This window comes from Oncorhynchus nerka, linkage group LG10 (assembly GCF_034236695.1).
Source record: "Oncorhynchus nerka isolate Pitt River linkage group LG10, Oner_Uvic_2.0, whole genome shotgun sequence".
Classification (NCBI taxonomy): domain Eukaryota; kingdom Metazoa; phylum Chordata; class Actinopteri; order Salmoniformes; family Salmonidae; genus Oncorhynchus; species Oncorhynchus nerka.
Genome location: NC_088405.1, coordinates 32,286,563 through 32,313,038, shown reverse-complemented (window position 1 = coordinate 32,313,038; position 26,476 = coordinate 32,286,563). Strand labels below are relative to the sequence as shown.

Here is a 26,476-nt window from a genome sequence, read left to right as displayed (position 1 = left end):
TCTGACATCAATGCAAATGTAATTGAAAATCTAACCAAATACATGTTGCGGAACATTTCTATAGGCTATGCAGTTGCTCGAGGAAACCAAGAGATGGCCTCGACTAAAAAGAGGAGCATTCCATCAGCTTTCTATAGGCTAGGCCTACTATATTTATTTCTCAACTTTCCTTATATTAAGCACATTGCTTCTCTATACAACAGGCGTATAACCCACCTGGTTGGCATTAAAATTAACCACGGGTAAAAGTGTCCTCCATTCGCTATTTAAGTGCATAGATGACTTTCTTTTTTTTTTTGCTGCCCCTGTTTCCAGACAGTGGTCCATTCTAAATCAAATCAAATTTTGCACATTTATTATTTAGTATATGTAAAGGGGATATTTTTATCAAGAATAGTCTGATGGGTGATAATAGACTATCACTTGTGAATGATATAGTATCACTTGTGAATGATGCTGCCTTTTTTTTGTGACTTTTTCTAATCATAGTCGCACACCTCATGTAACCTAGCCCATTGACCGGTGTTTTAATAAGGTTTGTATCACATCTAAAGTGACCAAATAACTTCCTAAAATTTGGCACATTAACCTTTTATTTAACTAGGCAAGTCAGTTAATTAAGAACAATTTCTTATTTACAATGATGGCCTACCAGAAGGCAAAGGCCTCCTGAGGGGACGGGGACCTGGGATTAAAAATAAATACAATATAAATATAGGCCAAAACACACATCACAACAAGAGGGACAACACTACATAAAGAGAGACCTAAGACCACAACATACAATGGGGGGAGTATTTAGTCAGCCACCAATTGTGCAAGTTCTCCACTTAAAAAGATGAGAGAGGCCTGTAATTTTCATCATTTTCATCACTTCAACTATGACAGACAAAATGAGGGGAAAAAAATGAGAGAAAAATCCAGAAAATCACATTGTAGGATTTTTAATGAATTTATTTGCAAATTATGGTGGAAAATAAGTATTTGGTCACCTACAAACAAGCAAGATTTCTGGCTCTCACAGACCTGGAACTTCTTCTTTAAGAGGCTCCTCTGTCCTCCATTAGTTACCTGTATTAATGGCCCCTGTTTGAACTTGTTATCAGTATAAAAGACACCTGTCCACAACCTCAAACAGTCACACTCCAAAATCCACTATGGCCAAGACCAAAGAGCTGTCAAAGGACACCAGAAACAAAATTGTAGACCTGCACCAGGCTGGGAAGACTGAATCTGCAATAGGTAAGCAGCTTGGTTTGAAGAAATCAACTGTGGGATCAATTATTAGGAAATGGAAGACATACAAGACCACTGATAATCTCCCTCGATCTGGGGCTCCACGCAAGATCTCACCCCGTGGGGTCAAAATGTTCACAAGAACGGTGAGCAGAAATCCCAGAACCACTCGGGGGACCTAGTGAATGACCTGCGGAGAGCTGGGACCAAAGAAACAAAGCCTACCATCAGCAAGGGCATTGAAGATGAAACGTGGCTGGGTCTTTCAGCATGACAATGATCCCAAACACACCACCCAGGCAACGAAGGAGTGGCTTCGTAAGAAGCATTTCAAGGTCCTGGAGTGGCCTAGCCAGTCTCCAGAACTCAACCCCATAGAAAATCTTTGGAGGGAGTTGAATGTCCGTGTTGCCCAGCAACAGCCCCAAAACATCACTGCTCTAGAGGAGATCTGCATGGAGGAATGGGCCAAATACCAGCAACAGTGTGTGAAAACCTTGTGAAGACTTTTGACCTCTGTCATTGCCAACAAAGGGTATATAACAAAGTATTGAGAAACTTTTGTTATTTACCAAATACTTATTTTCCACCATAATTTGCAAATAAATTCATAAAAAATCCTACAATGTGATTTTCTGGATTTTTTTTCTAATTTTGTCTGTCATAGTTGAAGTGTACCTATGATGAAAATTACAGACCTCTCATCTTTTTAAGTGGGAGAACTTGCACAATTGGTGGCAAACTAAATACTTTTTTGCCCCACTTTAGCAGGGCAGCAACACATGAGAACACAGCATGGTAGCAACACAACATAACGACATGGTAGCAACACAACATGGTAGCAGCACAAAACATGGTACAAACATTATTGGGCACAGACAGCCGCACAAAGGGCAAGAAGGTGGAGACAACAAGAGGTTTAGAGCCTAACTGGCATACATAAGCAGCTCGTGAGTAAAGTTTGGATAAGATCATTTTCACCATTAAAAATGCAGCTTTTATAATAGAAGCATTACATGCATAATCACATTTGCAGTCACTTTTGATAGCCTACTGCCATGTGCACATTGGTGATGAAATAGCCTTTTATAGTTTATCAACATTTTAAGCTAAATGTTCTGATCTGTTGCAATCACCCACATTGCGTCAAAAAGTTATTTTTTATGCTAGTGGTTCTATTAATTTGGGATCTATTGCATCCCTCAACTGTCCGACTGTTTGGAATATTTTGTACTATGGGGGATAGTAGATTGACATAGACTGCTGCATTTGCTGTTATTCGACTTATTAAAATGTAATGTTCCAAAAGTCTGCATCAGTGGCTTGTGGGCCATGAGATGTGTGGAAGCCAGGAGATGCTAAATGTGTTTGTTAATTAACGGTCAATTACTGCGAGACTGACTTTTAAACTTATTTCACACACAGGCTTATAAAAATAGATGTAGCCTTAAGACAAGATTAAATTGACAATAGTCTAAATGGGTGACTATATTAGGAATTGTTTTGTGAAGGAATGGAGCTTACCGACTTAAATCATCCTACAGAGGTTCATGCATGTCAGATGTTTTGATTTATATAATGGAAAAAGAGGACACTCAAAGGTTTCTAAAACCCCTAGAGTCCCATTCAAAAGTTTGGACACTTACTCATTCCAGGGGTTTTCTTTATTTGTAATATTTTCTACATTGTTGAATAATAGTGAAGACATCAAAACTATGAAATAACACATGGAATCATGTAGTAACAAATCAGTGTTAAGTGTTAGTGTTAAACAAATCAAAATATATCTTATATTTGAGGTTCTTTAAAGTAGCCAACCTTTGCCTTGATGACAGATTCACACTCTTGGCATTCTTGTGGTGGTATTATTTATAATTTCATATACTCTGATATAAACTGGGTAGTTCAAGCCCTGAATGCTGATTGGCTGAAAGCCTTGGTATACCACGGGTATGACAAAACATTTATTTTTACTGTTCTAATTATGTTGGTAACCAGTTTATAGTAGCAAAAAGGGACCTCTGGTGTTTGTGATATATTGCCAATATACCATGGCTAAGGGCTGTGTCCAGGCACTCCGTGTTGTGGATGTGCGTTTGAACAGCCCTAACCGTGGTATATTGGCCATATACCACACCCCCTCGGGCCTCGTTGCTTAATTAGAATGTTGATGCCCCAAAGGCGAGGCATTGGCTCGAACTGGGATGCCTTGAGGCCCGGGCCATTCTAGTGTTAATAGAGCAAGAATGTAAACACAGTTCAAACACACTCCTACTCGTATGTCACCAGATGTCGGTGGAAGTGTGTTTTGCCCATTGCGTCCTCTTGTGTGTTCATGATGGACCAACACTAAGATAAACCTCTATTTGGGTTGGGTTGACAAAACATTGTGTGACAAATGGTGTCAGCCTTGTCTAATGCTTTTGGCTTGACACGATAGGAGGTTCTCACTCTCCTTTTGTCTTTCGCTCAGAGAGAGACAGGCGATGAGGATCAGTCATGTTATTAATTATTCTACCTGGCAGGGCTTTACTCGGGGCTCTTATGCATATCTCTACTGAGCCCTTGACAAATTGGGTAATTGTTTAGTGTGAATGATAAGAGGCAGGTCTGGCTTTGAAGAGAGACGTGTCCTTTGTATTTTTGCCAACTCCAGGCAGAAGGGAACATCATGAATAGGAATTGAATCATGCACTGTCTGACTGCCATGCCCATTAAATGGAGTGATTCTACTTCTATTGAGCTTTCTGCTTTGATGCAACACTCACCTCCTGCTCGTTGCCTTTCAAAGTACTCTGTACCGGTCTCGGGACCACTGCGATGCAAAGGAGATGACGATCAACTTGTATCAATCACAATAGGGATTTTGATCACTGGAACTCAACGCCACCAGCATCCAGCAATGCCACCACAAGGGTCCAAGCGCAATATATTTCATAGGCCTAAATCCAGCTATTCCGCTATAGATGTTACTTTATATAGTGGGCTAGGCTATTACAGTACTACAGCCCAGTGTTACTGTGGACCGTTTCAACACGTGCTCTCGTCCACAGACCCATGTGGATTTAAGGAGTTGTCAGTGTTGAGGACAGATCTCGGGGGCCGGTGGCTTGGGCGCCGGCCAAAGTCCTGTCACAGCGGTAATGGCCGTCCTTGAGGCGGCGGCCCAGGGGTGCTGCTTTTATGTGGCCGGAGACACGGGCCAGAGCGGGCGGGTAGGCGGGCGGTCAGTCCACACACACACACACATCCCTCTTTATCTGGGAAAGTGAGCCTCCTCCCTGATTTGATGTTCCAGGGCTCAGTGATTCGTCTCCAACCTCTTATGACGAGAGCATAACTCCTCCCACTTGTACCACTGGGAGAGAGTCAGGACTGGGCCCTGCTCCGGCCCAAACAGAACTGTCCTATACAAAACACACACTATTGCCATCTATTAAAATCCAGTGAACAATGAAGAAACTCACCAAAGGAATAAAAGACACACGGGTCAAAATCCCAGCAGTCTCATCCCACCTACTGTAAAGTCAATGGAAATGCTGAATCATCTCTATTGCGCCCCAGTTGACTGATAGAGTTGACAGTGATCTCTGGTGGCAGAGGTGCATGTACATATACGCCACCTCCATTAGCCGGTAAAATTCCCATAACGCTTGTGTGCACGTCGGGAGCGTTCCTGCAATGTTAAAGATGCGCTGGGAGAGCGCAGCGTTAGCCGCTTGTCTGTCAGCCACTGCCTCTCCCGTAGATCTTTATGGCACGCCCACGTCGAGCCTGATGATCGTCAAAGCTGAAAAGGTGGAGTCTCAAGAAACGTTATCCTCTCGTCTAACTCAGACATCATTTCATATCCATCTCTCTGTTCTCTTTATTCAATAATGCCCTCTGCTCCCTCCCTGTGCCACAGGGAACTCTCGTTGTTCAAATATCATACGCACAGCACCAGGTCGACCTTTGTTTAGTCCGAGCATATGCTCTTTCCCTCCGAGTCTCCTCTGCCTTTTATTTGACATAATCTCCCTTTCAAGCTGCTGGGCATGTGCTCTGAGCTGAACTAGAAGGGCCTCAAGTGTATAATGGCTGCGACAAGCAGGGCTGCATAGGAGTTGGGACTGTGGGTAGGCAGGCTAGTTATGTTTGATTTTTCTACCTGGAAAACCAGCATTGCGCTCTCATTCCACTTTTGATGTGAAGACTGACATTTTGAAAAGGGGAACAGTAATCTTATTCAATCCAAACGTGTAGCCCATGCTGCATTGACAATAACATTTTTAGTCTTTTGATTTCATAAGCTTATAGAACGCTATTATCTTTAGGTCAGCCCTATGTTGTCATCACAATGGACCAGTAGACTACACTTTACCCCCTGCTGATTTCATGTGTGGCGCTGATCACCTCCCCTCGTCTGTCTGGCCCCAGCCCACAGTGTCCAGTGGTCATGGAGGGGGCACCAGTGAGGAGCAGCAGCTGTACTGGGCGAAGGGCACTGGTTTCGGTACAGGCTCCACTGCCTCAGGCTGGGACGTGGAGCAGGCCCTCACCAAGCAGAGGCTGGAGGAGGAGCATGTCACCTGTCTGCTACAGGTAAGAGTCCTCTAGGCCTAGCTGGGTGTAGTACATCCTGATGGTTTTCCCACATGGCACAAAGTGTCAATTAGCTAACAATGGGAAGACCTATGCACTTACTTTTACACAAGTCATTGCTGTGTAGTTACCCCAGAGAAAGGCCTATATGTTTTGCTAAAATTGGGTGTACTCCACTTATTCTCCCCCTATCCGCCAGGTGCTGGCCAGCTACATCAACCCAGCAAACTGTGTGAGCCACGGAGAGGCCCCTACAGGGGAGAGCAGGGGCCACAACAGCAACGCCCTTCCCACAGTGCTGCAGGAGCTGCTCAGCCAGTCCTGCCTCATTCCAGCCATGTCCTCCTACCTACGCAACGACTCCGGTGAGTGAACCCTCTTCTTCTTTAGTCTTCATCTTGTAACTTTCCATGTAGGTTATGGTAACTCCCGTTAAGGATGACTGTGCCTTTAACTGAAGGGGAAACTCGATGGCAAATCCCACAACAATCTATTTGACTGATTGAACATATCAACAGTGCTTATGAAGAAAGATGCTGCCCTTTACTTTCTATTCCAGTGCTGCATTTCTCAATGGCTTCTCCTGGTCTCAGACAATGTAATGAACCTTTTATTGGAAAATAATGAGCGACCAGCTTTTGTTGTCGAGTAGAAATAAAAGACAGTGTCAGGATCAGATGTTACGGGAAACGTAGTAGGCTATTGGATGAGGTGGTCATCTTATGCGCATTGCTTTGTCCTTTCTGCTTCTAGACTACCTGGTAAATTGCAGTGAGAGCTAGATGTGTGTGTGAGTTGATCATTGCTTGATGAGACAGCAGATGGAGCTGCAGTATCTTCCTCTGACATGGTGATGAGAAGACCAATATCTCAATATACAATACATATATTTATCATTCAAAAGAGCCCTGAAATTCCAAGGGATGTTTCAAGTGTTTGCTCAGTGAAGATTTACCAGCTGAATGCATACATACGACACTTACACCCTTGGCTCTCACTCCCTCCCTTCCACAAAGATGTACTTCACTACTCATTACCAATGATCTCTCTGTGCGTATCACAGGACTTCATATCAGTCAGGAGAGGTCTTGAGTTCCTGGGAGTAGACATTCCTATAGTCCACCGCAGTCCACTAAATAATGGCACTGCTCGAACCCACAACTTTAACATAACACTACTTTCAATATCGGAGAGTATATAAAAACAATTTATTCATGCTAAGAGGATATAATTATATAAAACAGTAATATAAAGTAATTTACAATCTATCAATAGCTATTGCTTCTGTGGTGGTTGATGCTCTCCAAGCAATTTCAGTTATATGAATCCATGCTTTCAAAATACCCATCCACTTATAATTCTGTCTTTTCATGCGACAGAACATATACTGTCTAATTTGATTAGGTTACTTGTGACTTAGTTAGGTGGTAATTATTGTGTGGCAAATGGATTCATTCTTTTGAAGATAGGAACTCATTCTCGATAAGAACTTATTCTCTAATCTATATTGAACCATTTTATTTTATATTTTTGAATATACAACGGACATCTTTGTTAGAATTTGTTCTGAGAACCCTTTATCTCTCAAGTATAGTTATAGAGAAGTTGAGTATTCCGAACATGTACCATCATAATTCTACAGTACTGTCTGTGGGGAGTCAGTACTCTGTGATGTAATTGGGGTGTGATGGGCTTTCTGTGAAGGCAGGATACGGTGGTAATCTGCGAAGGTAATCCCTAGTCCCTGGGGGGCGAGGGCTGACCCAGAGTTAACTGATCACCTGAGCTAGATGTTGGCTCGGTCCATTGCTCTGACTAGGTTTTCTGTCTCTTCAGCTCTGACCCTGGGGTTTCCAGAGGGGCATGCAGGCTTGTGTTCTTTCAGTTGGCTGATAACCTCAGTGAGGATACATCCCAAACCCCTCTTAATAGGAGTGTTCAGTCCACCCAACCAGGCTTAGGCTTTCCACGGTCTGTGAGAGAGTATAATATATTTTCTCTCTTTTGGGGATAGTGGAATCTGTGGTTCTGTCCACATGTTGTGGACATTTTAATGGATGCTTGTTTTTGTCCAGTCATTAATGAATAGAAACAGAAAAATGTTGCTCATGGACCTTCTGCTATTGCCAGGAATAAAATGGAAAGTTGGTACACTGCCAAGGAAATAAAAGAACCTTGAACAAACCTTTTCATTGTGTTGTTTCTACAAATACACGACTTCTAACGACCCCATCACAGGATACATTAGTGTTCTATGGACAGATTATTAGCATGTTTTATTTCACCAATGTGCGTTGACTCACCCCCCCCCAAAAATTCTTAAGCTTCTCAAGCTGTTTGTTCCGAACTAAAATTGTCAGGTTTCCCGATATCAACGTAGCCTCCATTCACAAGGACTTGCTTTGTGTTGCATATCAGGTGGTGGCAGCTCATAGCTCTGTGTGTATATAGCCGCAACTGCCTCTTTGTCCGACGCTGTGTGTGTGTGTGTGTGTATTCACAGGAGCGTCTGTGTGCTGGTGTGAATTTAAAGCGCCCCTGGTCTCATAATTAAATAACAAACAGATAAAGAGATGAGTATTGTAATTGGTCCTCATTATCCGGTAAATGTCTCAGACACGGTCACGCGTGGTGTGCAAACATGCAGCCGTGGCTGCCTGCTATTAAGTAAAAGTTTACTGCCTCCTTTTTCATTGTCACACTCCTTTCTCCTGTGTTGTAGTAATGGCAGGAGTTTTTCTGCCATTGAAGTTCTCGGGTGGGCCTCCTAAGCGGCAGAGATTTTGTTTTATTCTTCCGGATGGAAAAATCCATTCAGTATAAATTTAAACAACAACCAGATATAAAGTATGTAGGAAAGATAATGGACCTATATACTTTTTAAAAATATAATATAGTCTGTGAGAACTAAAATCACAAATAAAAGCTAGACAGTAGAGCTAGAGAATAGAAAATTCAAAAAACAATGTTAACAGTATATATTTTATTTTTGAGCATAATGACACTGCCTTAGCCACGGCAAATTGCATATAATTGTAGGAAATTAGCTTTAAAACTGCCACATTCTCTTAGCTCCATGGCAGAATATGTAGAATTACAGGGAATTTGCTTTTAAACTAAATATTCTCTCAGCTGAAAAACGACAAAATTCTCTGATGCAAAAATGTAAAAAATAAAATGTATTGTCACACACTGGATATGTGCTGTGTAATGTACAACCAAGATAGGGGCCTCTAAAAATGTTCTCTCATATTCAGCTGCGTCCAGGCCCCCTGCCAAACCCACAAACCTAAACTCCTTTATGATGAAAAAAAGCAAAGAAACATTTGCCTTTTTAAAATGGACAAATCAATTGACACATTTTAACACCCAATTTAATTACAAATTGTGTTTTTAGTGATTTATCAACTGTGCAATATGGTCAGTTAAGTCAGTTCAGTGTGTGAGCGCTGATGGAAGCCAAGGGCTCATCTCACTCTGTTGTGTCGGCGCCAGCCCTCAGAGCCATGAGCTGTCAATAAATGTCAAGGGGCCCGCTGGTAATGAAAAAGTGGGAAGAGATCTAAGAGCAGTCCTGCCGTGTCTCTTTTTTAATAACTTGCTGTACTGAGGAGTGGGGGATGGGGTGTTCCTATCAAAAAGCATTAAGAGCAAGGTAGGGGGCAAGCAGCCCTGGGAGGTGTGTGTGTGTGTGACAGAGGCAGACTTGGTATTCAGTAGGAGTGTTGCCCTGGTGACACGGGGATGATGTTCTACTCTGCCTCATAGGCCAGGATCAACTGTTATAAACCTCCATCTCATTCCTACATAATGCACTGCTTTCACTTTGTATACCATTTACCTTCAAAGCCTTTGCATTTTTTTCCCTCCAGTATGCTCGTAGAAAGAGTCATGAAATTCCTTGGAATGTTGGCCTAGATCCTTGCCCCTTGGATTGTGTGGTGTTTTCCGAAAAGTGCAGATACCTTTGCATCATGAATGACACCAAACCTACACACGTCAGTCTTTCTATGAAATATTTTAAGATAAGGCTACAGTCCAAACCCGTTCTCATACCATGCACCATTCATCCAGTGTCGCTACATTAAAAGCATCATTAAGGCTACTACACCACACTGCTGTTTGTCTTCATTCATCCTCTTCATCCTCAGTGTGATGCCTAATAGCTGCCTTGATGTATATCTTAGGAGTGCAGGGGCAGGCTGGGCTAAGAGGCACCGAGGGGAAACCCTGTTGTGTCCCATTGTTTAGCGTGGCCCCTGTTCCCTCCCTCCCTCTAACCCTCAGTCCGACTACCCGCCTCAGGCCGCACTCATTCCTCCTGCTAATCTCCCAGCTCGGTCGCGCCGCTTGCGTATTGTTCCACATTAGTCATCGGTGTCTTGGCAATCCTTTTGGGACGCATTACGCAGCCGCCACGCACTCCATCACAGGATGTTAAGCCATTAGTGAGAGGTAATACCTTTTAATGTCACTGCGAAACTCATTTATTTTAATTGAAAATGTCCTTTCTCCCCTGGCTCGCTCCCCTCCTACCCTTAAACATAACCCTTCTCCCCTTCACTTCCATCCTTGAGTATGTGCGTTGTGTGTTAGGAACAGCTTGTTCAACAGTATGCATGTAGTCAATGCTTTTAAACAGCTTGTTAAATGGTACGCATTCATTTTATATAACCTTTATTTAACTAGGCAAGGCAGTCTAGAACAAATTCTTATTTACAATGACGGCCAAACCCGGACGACGCTGGGCCAATTGTGCGCCGCCCTATGGGACTCCCACTCACGGCCAGATGTGATGCAGCCTGCATTCTCACGTCACCCCGCTCCTCCGCTCTCTCCACTGGCTTCCAGTTGAAGCTCGCATCCGCTACAAGACCATGGTGCTTGCCTACGGAGCTGTGAGGGGAACGGCACCTCAGTACCTCCAGGCTCTGATCAGGCCCTACACCCAAACAAGGGCACTGCGTTCATCCACCTCTGGCCTGCTCGCCTCCCTACCACTGAGGAAGTACAGTTCCCGCTCAGCCCAGTCAAAACTGTTCGCTGCTCTGGCCCCCCAATGGTGGAACAAACTCCCTCACGACGCCAGGACAGCGGAGTCAATCACCACCTTCCGGAGACACCTGAAACCCCACCTCTTTAAGGAATACCTAGGATAGGATAAAGTAATCCTTCTCACCCCCCCCTTAAAAGATTTAGATGCACTATTGTAAAGTGGCTGTTCCACTGGATGTCTTAAGGTGAACGCACCAATTTGTAAGTCGCTCTGGATAAGAGCGTCTGCTAAATGACTTAAATGATTCGAACCAGGTACTGCAGTGACGCCTCTTGCACTGGGATACAGTGCCTTAGACCATTCTTTTAACAGATTATTAAACAGTACGTACATTATCAAAACTATGTGGATACCTGCTCGTCGAACATCTCATTCCAAAATCATCGACATTAATATGGGGATGGTCCCCCCTTTGCTGCTATGAGCCTCCACTCTTCTGGGAAGCTTTTCACTAGATGTTGGAACATTGTTGCAGGGACTTGCTTCCATTCAGCCACGAGCATTCGTGAGGTCGGGCACTGATGTTGGGCGATTAGGTCTGGCTCACAGTCGGGGTTCCAATTAATTCCAAACATGTTCGATAAGGTTGAGGTCAGGGCTCTGTGCAAGCCAGTCAAGTTCTTCCACACTGATCTCGGCAAACCATTTCTGTATGGACCTCGCTTTGTGCACAGGGGCATTGTCATGCTGGAACAGGAAAGAACCTTTCCCAAACTGTTGCCACAAAGTTGGAAGCACAGAATTGTCTAGAATGTCATTGTATGCTGTGGCGTTAAAATTTCCCTTCACTGGAACTAAGGGGCCTAGCCCGAAACACGAAAAACAGTCCCAGACCGTTATTCCTTCTCCACCAAACTTTACATTTGGCACTATGCATTCGGGCAGGTAGTGTTGTCTTGGCATCCGCCAAACCCAGATTCGTCATTCGACTGACAGATGGTGAAGCGTGTTTGGCATTGCGCATGGTGATCTTAGGCTTGTGTGCAGCTGCTCAGCCATGGAAACTCATTTCATGAAGCTCTCAGAGAACAGTTCTTGTGTTGACTTTGCTTCCAGAGATACTTTGTAGTGAGTGTTGCAACAAAGGACAGACTATTTTTACACGCTTCAGCTCTCGGCGGTCCTATTCTGTGAGCTTGTGTGGCCTACCACTTTGCGGCTGAGCCGTTGTTGCTCCTAGACATTTCCACTTCACAATAACAGCACTTACAGTTGACCGGGGCAGCTCAAGCAGAGCAGAAATTTGACTAAGTGATTTGTTGGAAAGGTGTCATCCTATGACGGTGCCACGTTGAAAGTCACTGAGCTCTTCAGTAAGGCCAGTCTACTGCCAGTCTGATTACAGCACGCAGTTTGGTTTTGTAACTTGTTTTCCAACCATGTGATTTGTTCACTTCTTGTGTATTTACTTAGGCTGTATTACTAGCTGCTTTATTCATCTTGTATGTCCTTGTCCATATTGATTCAGACACGATGTGCACATTCACGCGTGTACACACACACACACACACACACACACACACACACACAAACCCACATGCAGGTAGGTGCAACTGACAATTAAAATGTTGTGATGTGCGTTCCAGATGGCAGTCGACACATCTGAAACCGAGCAGATCTGACCCACGCTCAACCTTTCTCGTTAGAATGCAGGATACACATGCTAGTGGAGGTTAAATTATTTCCCCCATGTTGCATGTGACTGGGAGCATGCCACCCTGACCTTTTTGGTGATATTTGAAGAAGCTCAGAATCCTGATAAAGCTAAGTCCTGGAACATGCTCTAAGCATGAAGACATGATGTACTTCTTCACGATATGTCTCTTACTGGCATCAATGCATTGTATCTCACATAAGCACATGCTTTTGCTTATGCCTACATTCTCCCACAGAATCCATCATAGATGAGGCTTGAGTCTAATTCATATATTCTCATTTTATTGTAGAAATGTTCCCTATTGCACAGTACATCTAGAGTTTAGTTTATTCATGTTTTTATAAAAGCTTAGATTTTTATACAGAAACTGAATCGCTGACACTACCCTGAAATCAACATGAACAAATAACCTACATCAAAATAACCGAACAGAACGTGGAAAGAGATGCAGAAAGAGAGAGAAGATTAAGTCTGGCCTTATGTATTAGTAATTGCGGAATGGAGCTTTTTGCCAGTGCCCACAAGTTACTTTCCACCTCTGCGGATGATTTAATCACCACAGCAGACTTTCCTTCTTGTAAAAAATATCTCTCTCCCACTTGCCTTTTTATTGCAGATCTCCAGGTGGTCGATTTGAATTTAAATGTGTAATTGTCATTTCCAGTCCTTCTGCTCTCTTTGCAGATCAGTTCTTGTGGAGACGAAATAGACAGAGAGATGGTGTATCTCTCTGTTGTGATGTCTCATATCATGAGAAGCGGTGACTAACACTTTGGTGTGTGTAGCCTATCTGACGGCAAGCAGCACAGTACATTACAGCACCACGCCATGCCCCTGAAACCATCCGGACCAGTGACGTCAATATCCCTTTGTCTGTTTTTTAAAAATCCACTTGACAAAGGAGATTGGTCGGTAACACTGTCCGTTTCCCTCATTCTAATGAGTCCAAGGTGAAGTTAGTTCCCCCCAGGCTGTGCTGGCCTGCAGCCCAACCCTTTCTATCGCCCCCTCCTGGATCCAGCACAGCCATGGTCCTGATGTGTCCACCAGCTCACTATTATCTCTCTGGTTCATGGCTGTGAGACGCCATCTCCCACGGAACTGTCCACCCTCAGTCTCTGTGTGAGGAAACTGCTCCCCCCTCCTATTTTAATATCTTGCCGTTTGCACCTTTTTTATAACTAATACCTAGTTAGAGGGAGTAGGAGCTTGGCATGTAAAATCCAGTATACGTTTGTTGGGGTTAGATGGAAGCTTGGTTTGTGCCTTGTCGTTTGGGGGATCACTCCCACTCTGGCTTGGCTCACACAACGGTGTAGATGTAAACAAAGACAATGACGAAGAGGTTAAGGAAGGTGCCAACGATTCCCAGCAGCGCCAAGATGGACTCCTCCTGCTCCTCCTTGCTCTCTAGCGCCCGCACCTCCTCAATAGTGATGACCGTTGGGCCCATGGCCATGACGCTCGCCCAACCTGGCAAGGGTGCTGCTGGCACTTATCTGCAGAGGGGGAGAGAGAGACAGAGGCAGCCCACCTGACATGGAGGCACATACAGAGAAATGAACATTAGATCAGAGAAACAGAACGCAAGCCCATAATCCGGAGTGAACACAGACAATGGGAATGAATTTAGATGTTGCAGTTTAATGCTGCACTGCTATGATGCATCCAACTCCCCTCCCCACTAGTCCTCTCATCCATGTGCTTTATACGACACCCTGGGGAAAACTGAACCAAAAAGCCCTCGGCTAGCCTAGCCAACAGAATCCTTAAGAAGAAATCAATGGTGATCGAACAAAACAATAGACATGCACAGCACAATGGAGATTTAACTGCAAATGCCTCTGTTTATTACCTGCCGTAGCTGTTGCTCTGCCCACCGCAATAGATTCCTAATATTCGGCATCCCTTACGGTCTATCCGCATTGAAAATGTTTAACCTCCGCAAATGTTCAGTAAAACTGGATCAGGGTTTTAATGAGCCCCTTACAATCCACCCTCTTTTTCCCCGAAGGTGGTTCATGATTCTCGCCCCTCCCCTCCGTCTAAGTTGATTTCCCGAGCATGATATCCCTACTGAGCAGTATGAAGGGAGAGGACAGGGGCTCTGGCTAGTGCCAGCCCTCCAGGGAAAACTACAAGCAGGTAAACCATGCCACAGCCAGCCAGTGCTGAGAAGCAGGCAGCGCAGAGCATACAGCCAAAACATCACCAGCGTCAATAAGCAGCCCCCTCTGAAACAGGCAGACCCTACCATATTTCAGAAAAGAGACATAATTGAAAGAGAAGAGATGAGGGGTGAAAAAGGTGTCTTACCCTAAGGCGTGTGAGGAGCTGGGTGACATCCAGCATGCTTTTGGGTCCTCAGCGGAGAAGCATGGTCACACACAGGAGCCTGCATTTGGGGGGGGACAGGGGGAAGCTGGCTGGGTACCCACGTTCCCAGCGTCACAGAAAGATGAATATGTGGTAAGGAAAAGAAAAAGAGATCCGGGCTCCAAACTGCGTCTTGGTGTGCGGCACTGTACGCAGACACTGCTCTCTGTGAAAACCACCCCCTTCTTGCCCGGATGAATTCTCCAGTCCTCTGCGCCACCCCCTTGGTTATATACTGCCTTGGTTTTGGTTGCGGTATTGTCTCCTTTTTGCTTTTGTTATTTTATTCCTCGGGTCTCCACAACCAAAGCTGAAGCACTAGGGGGCTTCTTACGCTCCCCCTCCCCACTACTCTCCCCATCCTACTGCCCCACTCTCTCCAATTCCACCACAGCCCCCCTCTTCCTCCTCGGCTCTTGTTGGCTCTTTGACCCTCTTAGCAGCTCAAAGAGAGAGCCCCAGTCTCTGTGACAAATGTACACGCCCCCACTCCTTCTCTCCTTCCGTCCTTCCCTCTTTCTGGAGCAGAGCAATTAGTGCCTTTCAGAGGCGCCTCTCTCTCGCCTGCCGCTGAAACCCGGAGCTACAGCCGCGCATAGTTACTCTGGAGCAGCTAGTGCTTGCGGCAACTACTACCGCGCCTCCAGTCCGCTGTAGAACAATCGACTGATACTACAGACAGCCCACGCCACAGCAAGTGTTATTCCAAAGAGCCAGTAAAATCCCAGAGCTGTTTGTGAACAACCGGAGAGCTGGAAAGCCGGAGTGCTGCTGCGTAGCTGTTGCTGTGTGGGTCTGCAGCTGGTGGCAGCTGTGTTGTGGTGGGTCCCCTGTGCAAGACGTGCCGTGGGAGAGCCGTGCATTGCATAACCAAGCAGAGGGAAAGAGGCCAGGTCCTGGTGGCTGTGGCGGCAGGAGGGAGGGAGGGAGGGAGGAGGGACTCTTTCTGCCATCTCCTCCTCTTCTGCTGTGGGGGCTGGTTGAGCACCAAACAGAAAAAAAGAGGGGAGCGAGAGAGTAAAGTGGGGACGGGGGGGTGAAGTGACCCCTTCCTCAATGCTGCACGGTGGCAGAATGTCTCCCTTTGTCAAGCATAGCTCGACTGTCATACCTGCGAAGGGAGAGGTGTGGAAGAGGAGGGGGAGGAATGGAATAGGTGGCTAAGAGGTGAAAGGCTGTAGAAAGATGTCGGCCCTCATAACATTTGCGCCATTTCAGAAAAGTCTGTGCACGGGGAAAAATATTGAGTCTTGTAAACTTGGTGCGAGCCATACATACACCTTTCCTGTTATAAATCAAACCTGTCGCAAAATTGTGCGAGCGCTAACAAGCATTAAAACGCCGCCTGAAAAGTGCCTTCCATTAACCATGGTGACAATAACGCTCTTTGTTTGCTGTATAATTTGGAACTATGGTCATTAGGCCATGACGGTTTCTGAAAGAGCGACGGCATTTTTCAACACATTTCTGTGGAGGTGTGGGCAGAAAGGTTTTTATATATTGCAGTGACTTTTTCGAACTCAACATGCATGCTGCCTATAGTGAGTGCCTGTCAACACATTCTGCAAAATTGATTGTACACTGCTCAAAAAAATAAAGGGAATACTTAAACAACACAATGTAACTCCAAGTCTATCACACTTCTGTGAAATCAAACTGTCCACTTAGGAAGCAACACTGATTGACAATCATTTTCACATGCTGTTGTGCAAATGGAATAGACAACAGGTGGAAATTATAGGCATTTAGCAAGACACTCCCAATAAATGAGTGGTTCTACAGGTGGTGACCAGACCACTTCTCAGTTCCTATGCTTCCTGGCTGATGTTTTGGTCACTTTTGAATGCTGGCGGTGCTTTCACTCTAGTGGTAGCATGAGATGGAGTCTACAACCCACACAAGTGGCTCAGGTGGTGCAGCTCATCCAGGATGGCACATCAATGCGAGCTGTGGCAAGAAGGTTTGCTGTGTCTGTCAGCGTAGAGTCCAGAGCATGGAGGCGCTACCAGGAGACAGGCCAGTACATCAGGAGACGTGGAGGAGGCCGTAGGAGGGCAACAACCCAGCAGCAGGACCGCTACCTCCGCCTTTGTGCAAGGAGGAGCAGGAGGAGCACTGCCAGAGCCCTGCAAAATGACCTCCAGCAGGCCACAAATGTGCATGTGTCTGCTCAAACGGTCAGAAACAGACTCCATGAGGGTGGTATGAGGGCCCGACGTCCACAGGTGGGGGTTGTGCTTACAGCCCAACACTGTGCAGGACGTTTGGCATTTGCCAGAGAACGCCAAGATTGGCAAATTCGCCACTGGCGCCCTGTGCTCTTCACAGATGAAAGCAGGTTCACACTGAGCACGTGACAGACGTGAGAGAGTCTGGAGACGCCGTGGAGAACCTTCTGCTACCTGCAACATCCTCCAGCATAACCGGTTTGGCGGTGGGTCTGTCATGGTGTGTGGTGGCATTTCTTTGGGGGGCCGCACAGCCCTCCATGTGCTCGCCAGAGGTAGCCTGACTGCCATTAGGTACCGAGATGAGATCCTCAGACCCCTTGTGAGACCATATGCTGGTGCGGTTGGCCCTGGGTTCCTCCTAATGCAAGACAATGCTAGACCTCATGTGGCTGGAGTGTGTCAGCAGTTCCTGCAAGAGGAAGGCATTGATGCTATGGACTGGCCCACCCGTTCCCCAGACCTGAATCCAATTGAGCACATCTGGGACATCATGTCTCGCTCCATCCACCAACGCCACGTTGCACCACAGACTGTCCAGGAGTTGGCGGATGCTTTAGTCCAGGTCTGAGAGGAGATCCCTCAGGAGACCATCCGCCACCTCATCAGGAGCATGCCCAGGCGTTGTAGGGAGGTCATACAGGAACGTGGAGGCCACACACACTACTGAGCCTCATTTTGACTTGTTTTAAGGACATTACATCAAAGTTGGATCAGCCTGTAGTGTGGTTTTCCACTTTAATTTTGAGTGTGACTCCAAATCCAGACCTCCATGGGTTGATAAATTGGATTTCCATTGATCATTTTTGTGTGATTTTGTTGTCAGCACATTCAACTATGTAAAGAAAAGAAGTATTTCATTCATTCAGATCTAGGATGTGTTATTTTAGTGTTCCCTTTATTTTTTTGAGCAGTGTATATGTATTTACTCAGTGGGTTGAATACTTATCTAATCAAGATATATTTGTAACATTTGTAAAAAAATATATATATATATTTATAAAAAAAACTAAAAAACCTCAGTCTTCCACTTTGAGAGGATTTTGTGTCGATCGTTGACAAAAAAATGACTTTTCAGTCCATTTTAATCCCACTTTGTAACAAAACAAAATGTGGAAAATGTCAAGGGGTGTGAATACTTTCTGAAGGCACTGTGTGACCGCTTGGGCCGGGCAATTAAGTTATAACTACCACAGTCATATAGGCTTCCCTTGAAAGTACCTCGGCTATGGCATGTTTGTCTGTGAAGGTACACTACGTATTTTTAACACTAGAACTGCCTGGTCTTTCAGCCTAGCATATTTTAAGCTTATTATGTTACTCGTCTTTGCTTAGTATCCAGAGCAATGCTGCCCCGCAAATGGTCATGTACTGAACACATTAACAGCGGGGATGTTCTTCGAAGAAGTGATATTTCAAAATCGAGCTTCACCTCTTGAATTGAGGTACTTGACAAAGGTAAGTGTCATAGAATCAAATGTAGAATATGCTCTTTCTGATACTATATACACTGAACAATCATATAAACGAACATGTAAAGTGTTGGTTTCATGAGCTGAAATAAAAGATCACAGAATTAGTCCATACGCACAAAAAGTTTACTTATCAAAATATGTTGTGCACAAATTTGTTTTCATCCCTGTTAGTGAGCATTTCCCCTTTGTCATCCAACTGACAGGTGTGGCATATCAAGAAGCTGATTAAACAGCATGATCAGACCCATGATCAGACCCACATTCCAAACAAGCCTGTTTGGAATGTGGTCTTAGCAAGCCATGACCATGACGGTCCACTACTTACCTAAAGGATTTCTCTGCTTTGCAAACAGATCGTACTGCTAGTGTAACATACATGTACGCTTGCACAGTTTTAGCAGCACAGCACTCTGCTCTACTTTACGTAGGGCACATTCCAGTACTCCTCAGAAACCTGGTCCACAGAGAGCTCAGTAATGGGATTTTGATGGGGGTTGGCAAGGACACCACTGTAGATACAGCTGCTCCATAACTTCCTTTTGCCTCCTAGGAAGAAGGGAGACCTGGTTAGGAGGTTGGCACTGGTGACTCAGAGCCCCAACCGTTACGCTTCCAGCTGCCCTCTCATAGGGCGCTGAGGCAGAGACGGGAGGAAGGGGGTGATGGACCTCACCCACGCTCCCTCGCCACAATCCACTCCCAGGGACGACTCAATACTAACCTGGTTAACGTCACTTCACTTGATTTTATGCCCATTAACGGTAAACGAAGTGCATGGCAGGTTTTATGAAGACCTATGAATGTCATATCCTGTTCTCAGCAGTTTTGTTGTGGCAGCAGGGAATTTCTAACTGTCATTACTGAGCTTGCACCAGAGCGCAGTATTGATTGGTCGTGCTGTTTGCAGCTATGTTGAAATTGCTACCTGATCTGAATAGATCAACTGAGGCTTACATTTGAGTGGATTAATGCATGGCTTACATCTTGTTGTATGAACCAGTTTATTTGTTGTTTGCCTTTTTTGGCACCAGATCACTGATAGCCCCACTCCTAAATTTCTATTAACCTGAACCCTTATCGTCCAGTGTCCACTTTCGAGCCAATGGTAGAACTCTCCTCAGCCCTGGCTTCCTGGCTTTGCGGCGAATGTTTGACCAGCTTTAGTGGATGGTCAGCACTCAAACATTCCATGAGAGGAATGCCTCAAACAGTGATGAATGGATGAACACCTCACTGATCATTAGGATCCACATATACCAATCACTCCAATGCTGGGGAATTACACGACAATTAATGGCAATTATCAGCAGGTCAAATTCTACAGCATCAGCCTCTACGGTTCCCAGGCAACCCATTTGGAATGACTCCAATTCCATGAGTCAAATTACAACTGTGGTAAAATGATTAGGATCCCTGGTGTTTTGTTGCACACAGAGGAACGACTTGTTCTCAAGGGGACTGGGGAGGATTTTTTTACGGTTCAGATTTTTGTCTTGATTAGAAACAAACAACTTAACTTGATTATGGCTTTTTGTCTCCATTGAATTTGTCCCTAAAATGTATCCATCATCCCAAATTGTTTCATTCCCTGGTATAGATATGCCTACTTGACAAACAAGAAACCAATATTCTCACGCTAACCACTTCTATTGATGTTGCTGAAGCTTAAAAAGTTTTTCAGAAACTTGCTTAGTTAAAAAAAGTTCTCAAGATAAAAGAATCAATTCAAAGCAGCAGATGAGCCTTTAGGCCCCTCTCCCTGGCAGATCTCATGGTTGGTATTCCTCTTCACTTCCCTTTGTTTGACATTTGCTCATCCTCTCATCTCTCCTGTGTTGTGCCCTGCCTGTCAGTCTCAGTCCACTCTGGCACACTCCCCCGTCGTCTCCCTAAGTGTCCAGAGCTGAGGGATCTCCTGGGCTCTGACGCAGCCCGCCTCAACCTGCCCAGCGAAAGCACACTTTCTTTTCTCATCAGGTCTGCCACCATGCGCATCGCTGCTCCCTCCCCATGGACGGAAGACAGATTGGGAAAATAAGAGGGAGAGCGTCAAACAGATTGGGGGAGAGGGGGGGGGGAAATGGGATTAATATCCAAAATGTTTTTTGTTTTTTTTAAGTTAAAACATGCGCTGAAAGCACAGCACATGTTTTTCTGACGTGCCATGGCGCAGGTACCCCATTTGCACCCCTGTACACTAATTTACATCACAGGGGTGTCCTTTTCTTTGCAGGTGCCCTTTTTAAATCCCTCTTTTCACTGTGTGGAGGCGTGGATCCCGCCGACTCCCCTCACTATGAAATACCAAGCGTCAGTCCTGGACTTGTCAGCTCTAATTACAGGGAGAAGGCCTGCTCCTCTACAGGGATAGAAGGGCTCTGAATTGGAAAGAGAGTAATGCAGGAGGTAGAAGACAATGTGATTTTTGGGTTAGTTAAAATGGAGGGGCTGACAAATATGACGGGTCCGAATGTCTTTTTTAAAAATAATTTAAACGCTGTTTCTTCAACCACCCATATGCCACTGTGGTCATGTTGGAGTTCACAAAATTTACGCAGCTCAAGGATAGCTGGCTTATTGTAGAGTACTGTATAGTCTTGGAAACTAAAGGGACATATGACCTCACTGATTACAGTTAGCCAACAGTCTTACTGTTGATGGTTGGATTTGAAGTTTATTACCAGCTCACAAGGCTTTACCAATTTTGGGGATTAATATCTGTGGAAGCCAACAAGCAATGAAGTACCACTAAATATGACTATATATTATAGAATTGGGTAGAGATTACCATACTAATGATGATGATAATGAATAATAGTGGTGAAAAATGGCATGCGAATAATGGGACTTTTGGGACCCAGGGTGAATAAGTTTTCCATACCCTCGCACCATTTGAAGCTCTTATTGCTTCTCCGAACATATGAAAATGATGCCCCTCTGGGTCGAGACATTACCACAATCAAATGGTTGCATAAGCAGGTTCTCTGGGCTGTCTGTACACTGATGTTTGGGAAAGGTCTATTTTTCCTCTATGAGAAATGTAAGTCATTACCAACTGATTTTACCACGTCAGCAGCATTTCTGCACGCAGTAGGGCCCACTTATTTGGGACTGGTAATTGCTTTGAATCATTTCTCACTAGTTCCCGGTCCAACTTATTTCAAGCAGAATGGCGTCAATGAATACGGGCCTTATATTATGCTCTAGTTTGCATGCTAGACAGCTTTTGGACGATAGAAATAAATAGAACAGCTGATAAAGACCTATTGTCTGGGAGAAGAAGGAAAAATCCCATTACAAAATAACGCTTTTTAACCTATTCATTGATGGAAATATCAGTCGATGGAAATCCATTTGACTGGTCATGCTTATCGGTCTATAGGTTAGTTTGCATAATTTAGTGGCATTAAGGTGGCCCGTGTACAGTATATTCGTTATGTATCTTATTTAACACATGCGTAGGCCTACAGCATACGGAGCCTTTGAGAGGAAATGGAAAATCTGTCGGATAGCAAGAGCTGCTGCTGCAGCATCTCAAACAGCAAATGCATAGGCAACGGAAGGCAGGCTTTGTCACTGCGTCACACGTCACTTTGCAATGAGCTGGAGGCAGTGTGCGTTTTTCAAAACGTTTTGTTTGAAACCTGAACGTTTTACTTCATATTATGAGGCATGTCTTACCTTGCTTCAAAGTAGCCGAGCCAAAATCCGACCATATCCGTGGAGGCAATTATTTTATATCAACTTTCTTTCATTGTCCAGTAGCCAAAGGCACAATCCTAGTCATATTATCAACCCATGTTAGTTGTTGCATATTACATCTCCCCTCTTCCAATATTTCAAACTTCATCTATCACATGAAAGCGCTTTGACAACCGTGTTTTCCTAATTGCATAATGGAACGAACATTGGCATTTAACCTACTGCCTTGTGCGCATTACTGCGCTTATAATGTGAAGAAGTAATAGTATCAACATTTTAAGCTGAATGTTCTGATCTGTTGTATCAGACTGGTTGCTTTTTAAGTTTTTTAAAGTTTTTTTATGACGTAGCTGGCCTACTGGTTGTGTGAATTTGGGGTCTATCGTCCCACAACTGTCCGTCTGTTTTTCTATTCTTTCTTGACAAGCTGACCAATAGAACAGTTCAACTCTTCTACTATGGTGATTTTTTGTTGTTGTCCGTTACTCATCTTGTTGACTGAGGAAAAGTAAATGTGGGCAGTAATATCATCTATAAAGTGCCCATCAACATTTGATAAGGACTGCACATCGTTGTATCCCTGATGTAGGTTTCGCTATCCTGTGCCCCTTTGTAACGTGTGTGCCAATAGTGGAACATGCTTCTACCTTTGTTTTGTAAATGAGTAGATGGCAGGTTATTGTCTGGTTAATGACTTCAGTGATCAGAGCATCCCGTTAAAGGGACATCTGGTTTAAATAATGCGTTTAGTTTCCTGCGGAACGTTGAGATGTGTTGTGATAACTATTGCATGTATTCCATAGGTTTAAGGCAATGTATAGAAGGGTGTGTATTCTACTCTTCTGCACCGGTCATTCATAAAACCTTGAATTTGATTTAACTATATGTCCTTCAAGACTCCGAACCCTACGTTGGTTTTTGGATTTGTTGTGCCACATGCTAGCGATCTACCATGCTGCTCTGTGTTCGTGGTGGGACCTTACGATGAGTTCTGTTATTGCTTTATTGCCCTCTAAGTTTTGTTTGGTCACCTGCTGTTTTCTCCCATGATGAGCTGAAATGGAATGGAAACATGTCCCCTGGCTTAGTAACATGTCACTGGCCCCAGCAGTGACACACAATGACAGTGGCAGCCTATTTACTTCTGTGTAGACGACTCAATGTAATCGCAGAGACAGACCAAGGATTCCCTGCAAAGTGGTGTGTAGCATAAACATCACTGATTTACGTTTTTGCTGACTCAACAAAATTATATTTAGAAGAAGCAAAATTTCCACGAGGCATTGACGTCCTCCCCCATTCCCCTTTGCCGCGATCTTATTTGTTTAATTAAATAATACCCGCAAAACACCAGTCTCAACGTCAACAGTGAAGAGGCGACTCCGGGATGCTGGCCTTCTAGGCAGAGTTCTTCTGTCCAGTGTCTGTGTTCATTTTCCATCTTAATCTTTTCTTTTTATTAACCAGTCTGATATGGCTTTTTCTTTGCAACTCTGCCTAGAAGGCCAGCATCCCGGAGTCACCTCTTCACTGTTGACATTGATACTGGTGTTTTGCGGGTACTATTTATTGAAGCTGCCAGTTGAGGACTTGTGAGGCATCTGTTTCTCAAGCTAGACACTCAAACTAGATGTACTTGTCCTCTTTCTCAGCTGTGCACCAGGCCCTCCCACTCCTCTTTCTATTCTGGTTAGGGCCAGTTTGCGCTGTTCTGTGAAGGGAGTAGTACACAGCGTTGTAAGAGATCTTCAGTTTCTTGGCAATTTCTCACATGGAACAGCCTTCATTTCTCAGAACAGGAATAGACTGACGAGTTTCAGAAGAAAGTACTTTGTTTCTGGCCATTTTGAGCCTGTAATCGAACCCACAAATGATGGTGCTCCAGATACTCAACTCTGAAGAAGGCCTGTTTTATTGCTTCTTTAATCTGAACAACAGTTTTCAGCTGTGCTAACATAATTGCAAATGGGTTTTCTAATGATCAATTAGCCTTTTTAAATTAGAAACTTGGATTAGCTAACACAACGTGCCATTGGAACACAGGAGTGAGTGATTGTTGCTGATAATGGGCCTCTGTACACCTATGAAGATATTCCATAAAAAATCTGCTGTTTCCAGCTTCAAACATGTTGACTCACTATTTAAAGAAAGATGAAGAACAAGCTAAAGGATGGAAAAATACCAGAGTTTTGGTGCAGGTACAGACGACTAACGCTACCAAGCAACAAAAAAAACAAATACTTGGAGTCAAAGTATCGATAAGTCGTCCAGAATAATATTGAGATATGTAACTACCCCCCCCCCACCACCACCACTGTTTACTACAGTTTTACTACCTCCCACTCACTGCCACCTCTGGGGAACCGCAGTCAGGCTACGTAGGTGAACCTCTGCCTGTGTGCTTGGCATTTTAGCCTCTCTCGCGCTTCTTATTCCCACTTACCTCCCCGTACTTGACGAATCTCTTTCTAGGGCCCTGTTTTTTGCGCAATTATGACATGCCTGAATTGTAAGCTTTTATTTGAACCTTTTAAAGCATTTTCATCAAACTGTCACCTTTTTGTCAGATGGTCCAGCAACACCATCACATTTTACCGTTCACATGCCCCGAATACAACAGTGAAATGCTTACTTTCAAGCCCTTAATCAACAATTCCGTTTTGAGAGAAATACCCCCCCCAAGAAATATATTCTAACACGTAATTAAAGAGCAGCAGGAAAATAACAATCGTGAGGCTATATACTGGGGGTACCGGTACAGTCATTGTGCGGGGGCACCGGTTATATTCAAGGTAATATGTACATGTAGGTATAGTCATTAAAATGACAATGCGTAGATAAACCGACAATAGCTTTTTTCCTTTTTTCTCTTTTTTTTGCAATCCTCATTTCTGGATATGGCTTAAAATACAGGATCAAATATTGCTATGTCACATGTGCAGAACCCAGCATCCTATCTGACACATTTCACTTAGTCCTGGTTTACAGTAGGAGGAGCAGGAGACAGGGAACAGGAGAAAAGGGGCAGGGTGGACTTGGCTTGTTCCTCTTGTATTGAAGCCGCCAACAGCGTCAGTGGTAGAAGAGGAGTGGTCGCCAACAGCACTCTTATCTGGCAGTGTTGTGCGAACACTAATTTATCAAGTACACAAAGGCGGGCGGTGGCAGTGGCAGCATCGCTCCCTCTCTCCATCTCTTCCCTCCTTCCCAGAAGTGCAGGCCTCTTGTGTTTGCGCACTCATTCTCTTTTCCTTGGTTTCTTATCTCATTCCAAACCCGGAGCCACAGAGGGGGGGATATGTGGCTGCTTTAGCTGAAACATGTCACTGCGTTGGGTTTGGTTCGACAAACAGATGATGCAGCCCACTGCTGAATCCTGAGCCGACCCCTGCCACTAGTTGGGAGTGACACTCCTTGTGACGTGTTCAATAATGCCAAATCGAAGGCCACTTGGAGATAAATAATGGAATATTTGTGTAATTCATGCGTAAAACATGAAACAAGAAAATGAGCACAGTTTTCATATTGCCATATTCACTATGCAATCTTATTATAAATATAAAATTAATTTTAGAAATATTTCCATGTATTTTATGTTTTTTATGTTGTGTTTGTTGACATCCTTGGCGGAAGTATCGTACAATCCCACACACACTTGCACCCAACCATGAACTTCATCCTATTCTCTTTAATATCCTAAAAAGCTCCATTCCAAGAATAGCTTGCAACCTAATGGCCCATTAAATAGAAAATGTTGAGCTGTGCTGGATCCCTTCGTTTTCCATGTCATTTAACTTCCTCAGCACATCTAAATTGGATAAAGTGACAGTACCGCTAAACTTTGTCACATATGGAAAGGGGAGATGTTGAATTATAACTTTCACAAGGTAGACATGCGTCAACTCTGGGGTCTCGTTTTCTGTGTTTCCCGTCAATGTTAATCACCCACAAAGTCTCCCTATCAAAATGACAGCGATAAAAATACAAATGGCTGGTATGTTGTTACATTGACAATAACAGTGTAGGCATAGATAACATGGCTGGGGTACTCAGAGGGTGCTGTTTTCTTAATGCTTGTAGTTCTGTTTTGTGGACCAGCAAAGGCTTTCCACTTTAAATTGTAGTCGCACATGCATTATGTATGCAGCTAACCCTTGACTGA

The 26,476-nt window shown here is 44.3% G+C and overlaps 1 protein-coding gene across 17 annotated transcripts in view; it reads left to right on the top strand.

Annotated features, from left to right (window-relative positions):
- Positions 1-26,476, top strand: part of birc6 (baculoviral IAP repeat containing 6) — a 160,370-nt gene that overhangs the window by 86,299 nt on the left and 47,595 nt on the right. For all 17 annotated transcript variants that reach the window (XM_065023225.1, XM_029669536.2, XM_029669527.2 and 14 more), the window contains 2 exons: positions 5,656-5,820; positions 6,020-6,185. In XM_065023225.1, the coding sequence (XP_064879297.1) occupies positions 5,656-5,820; positions 6,020-6,185 (331 nt within the window). The remainder of the gene's footprint in view (positions 1-5,655; positions 5,821-6,019; positions 6,186-26,476) is intronic.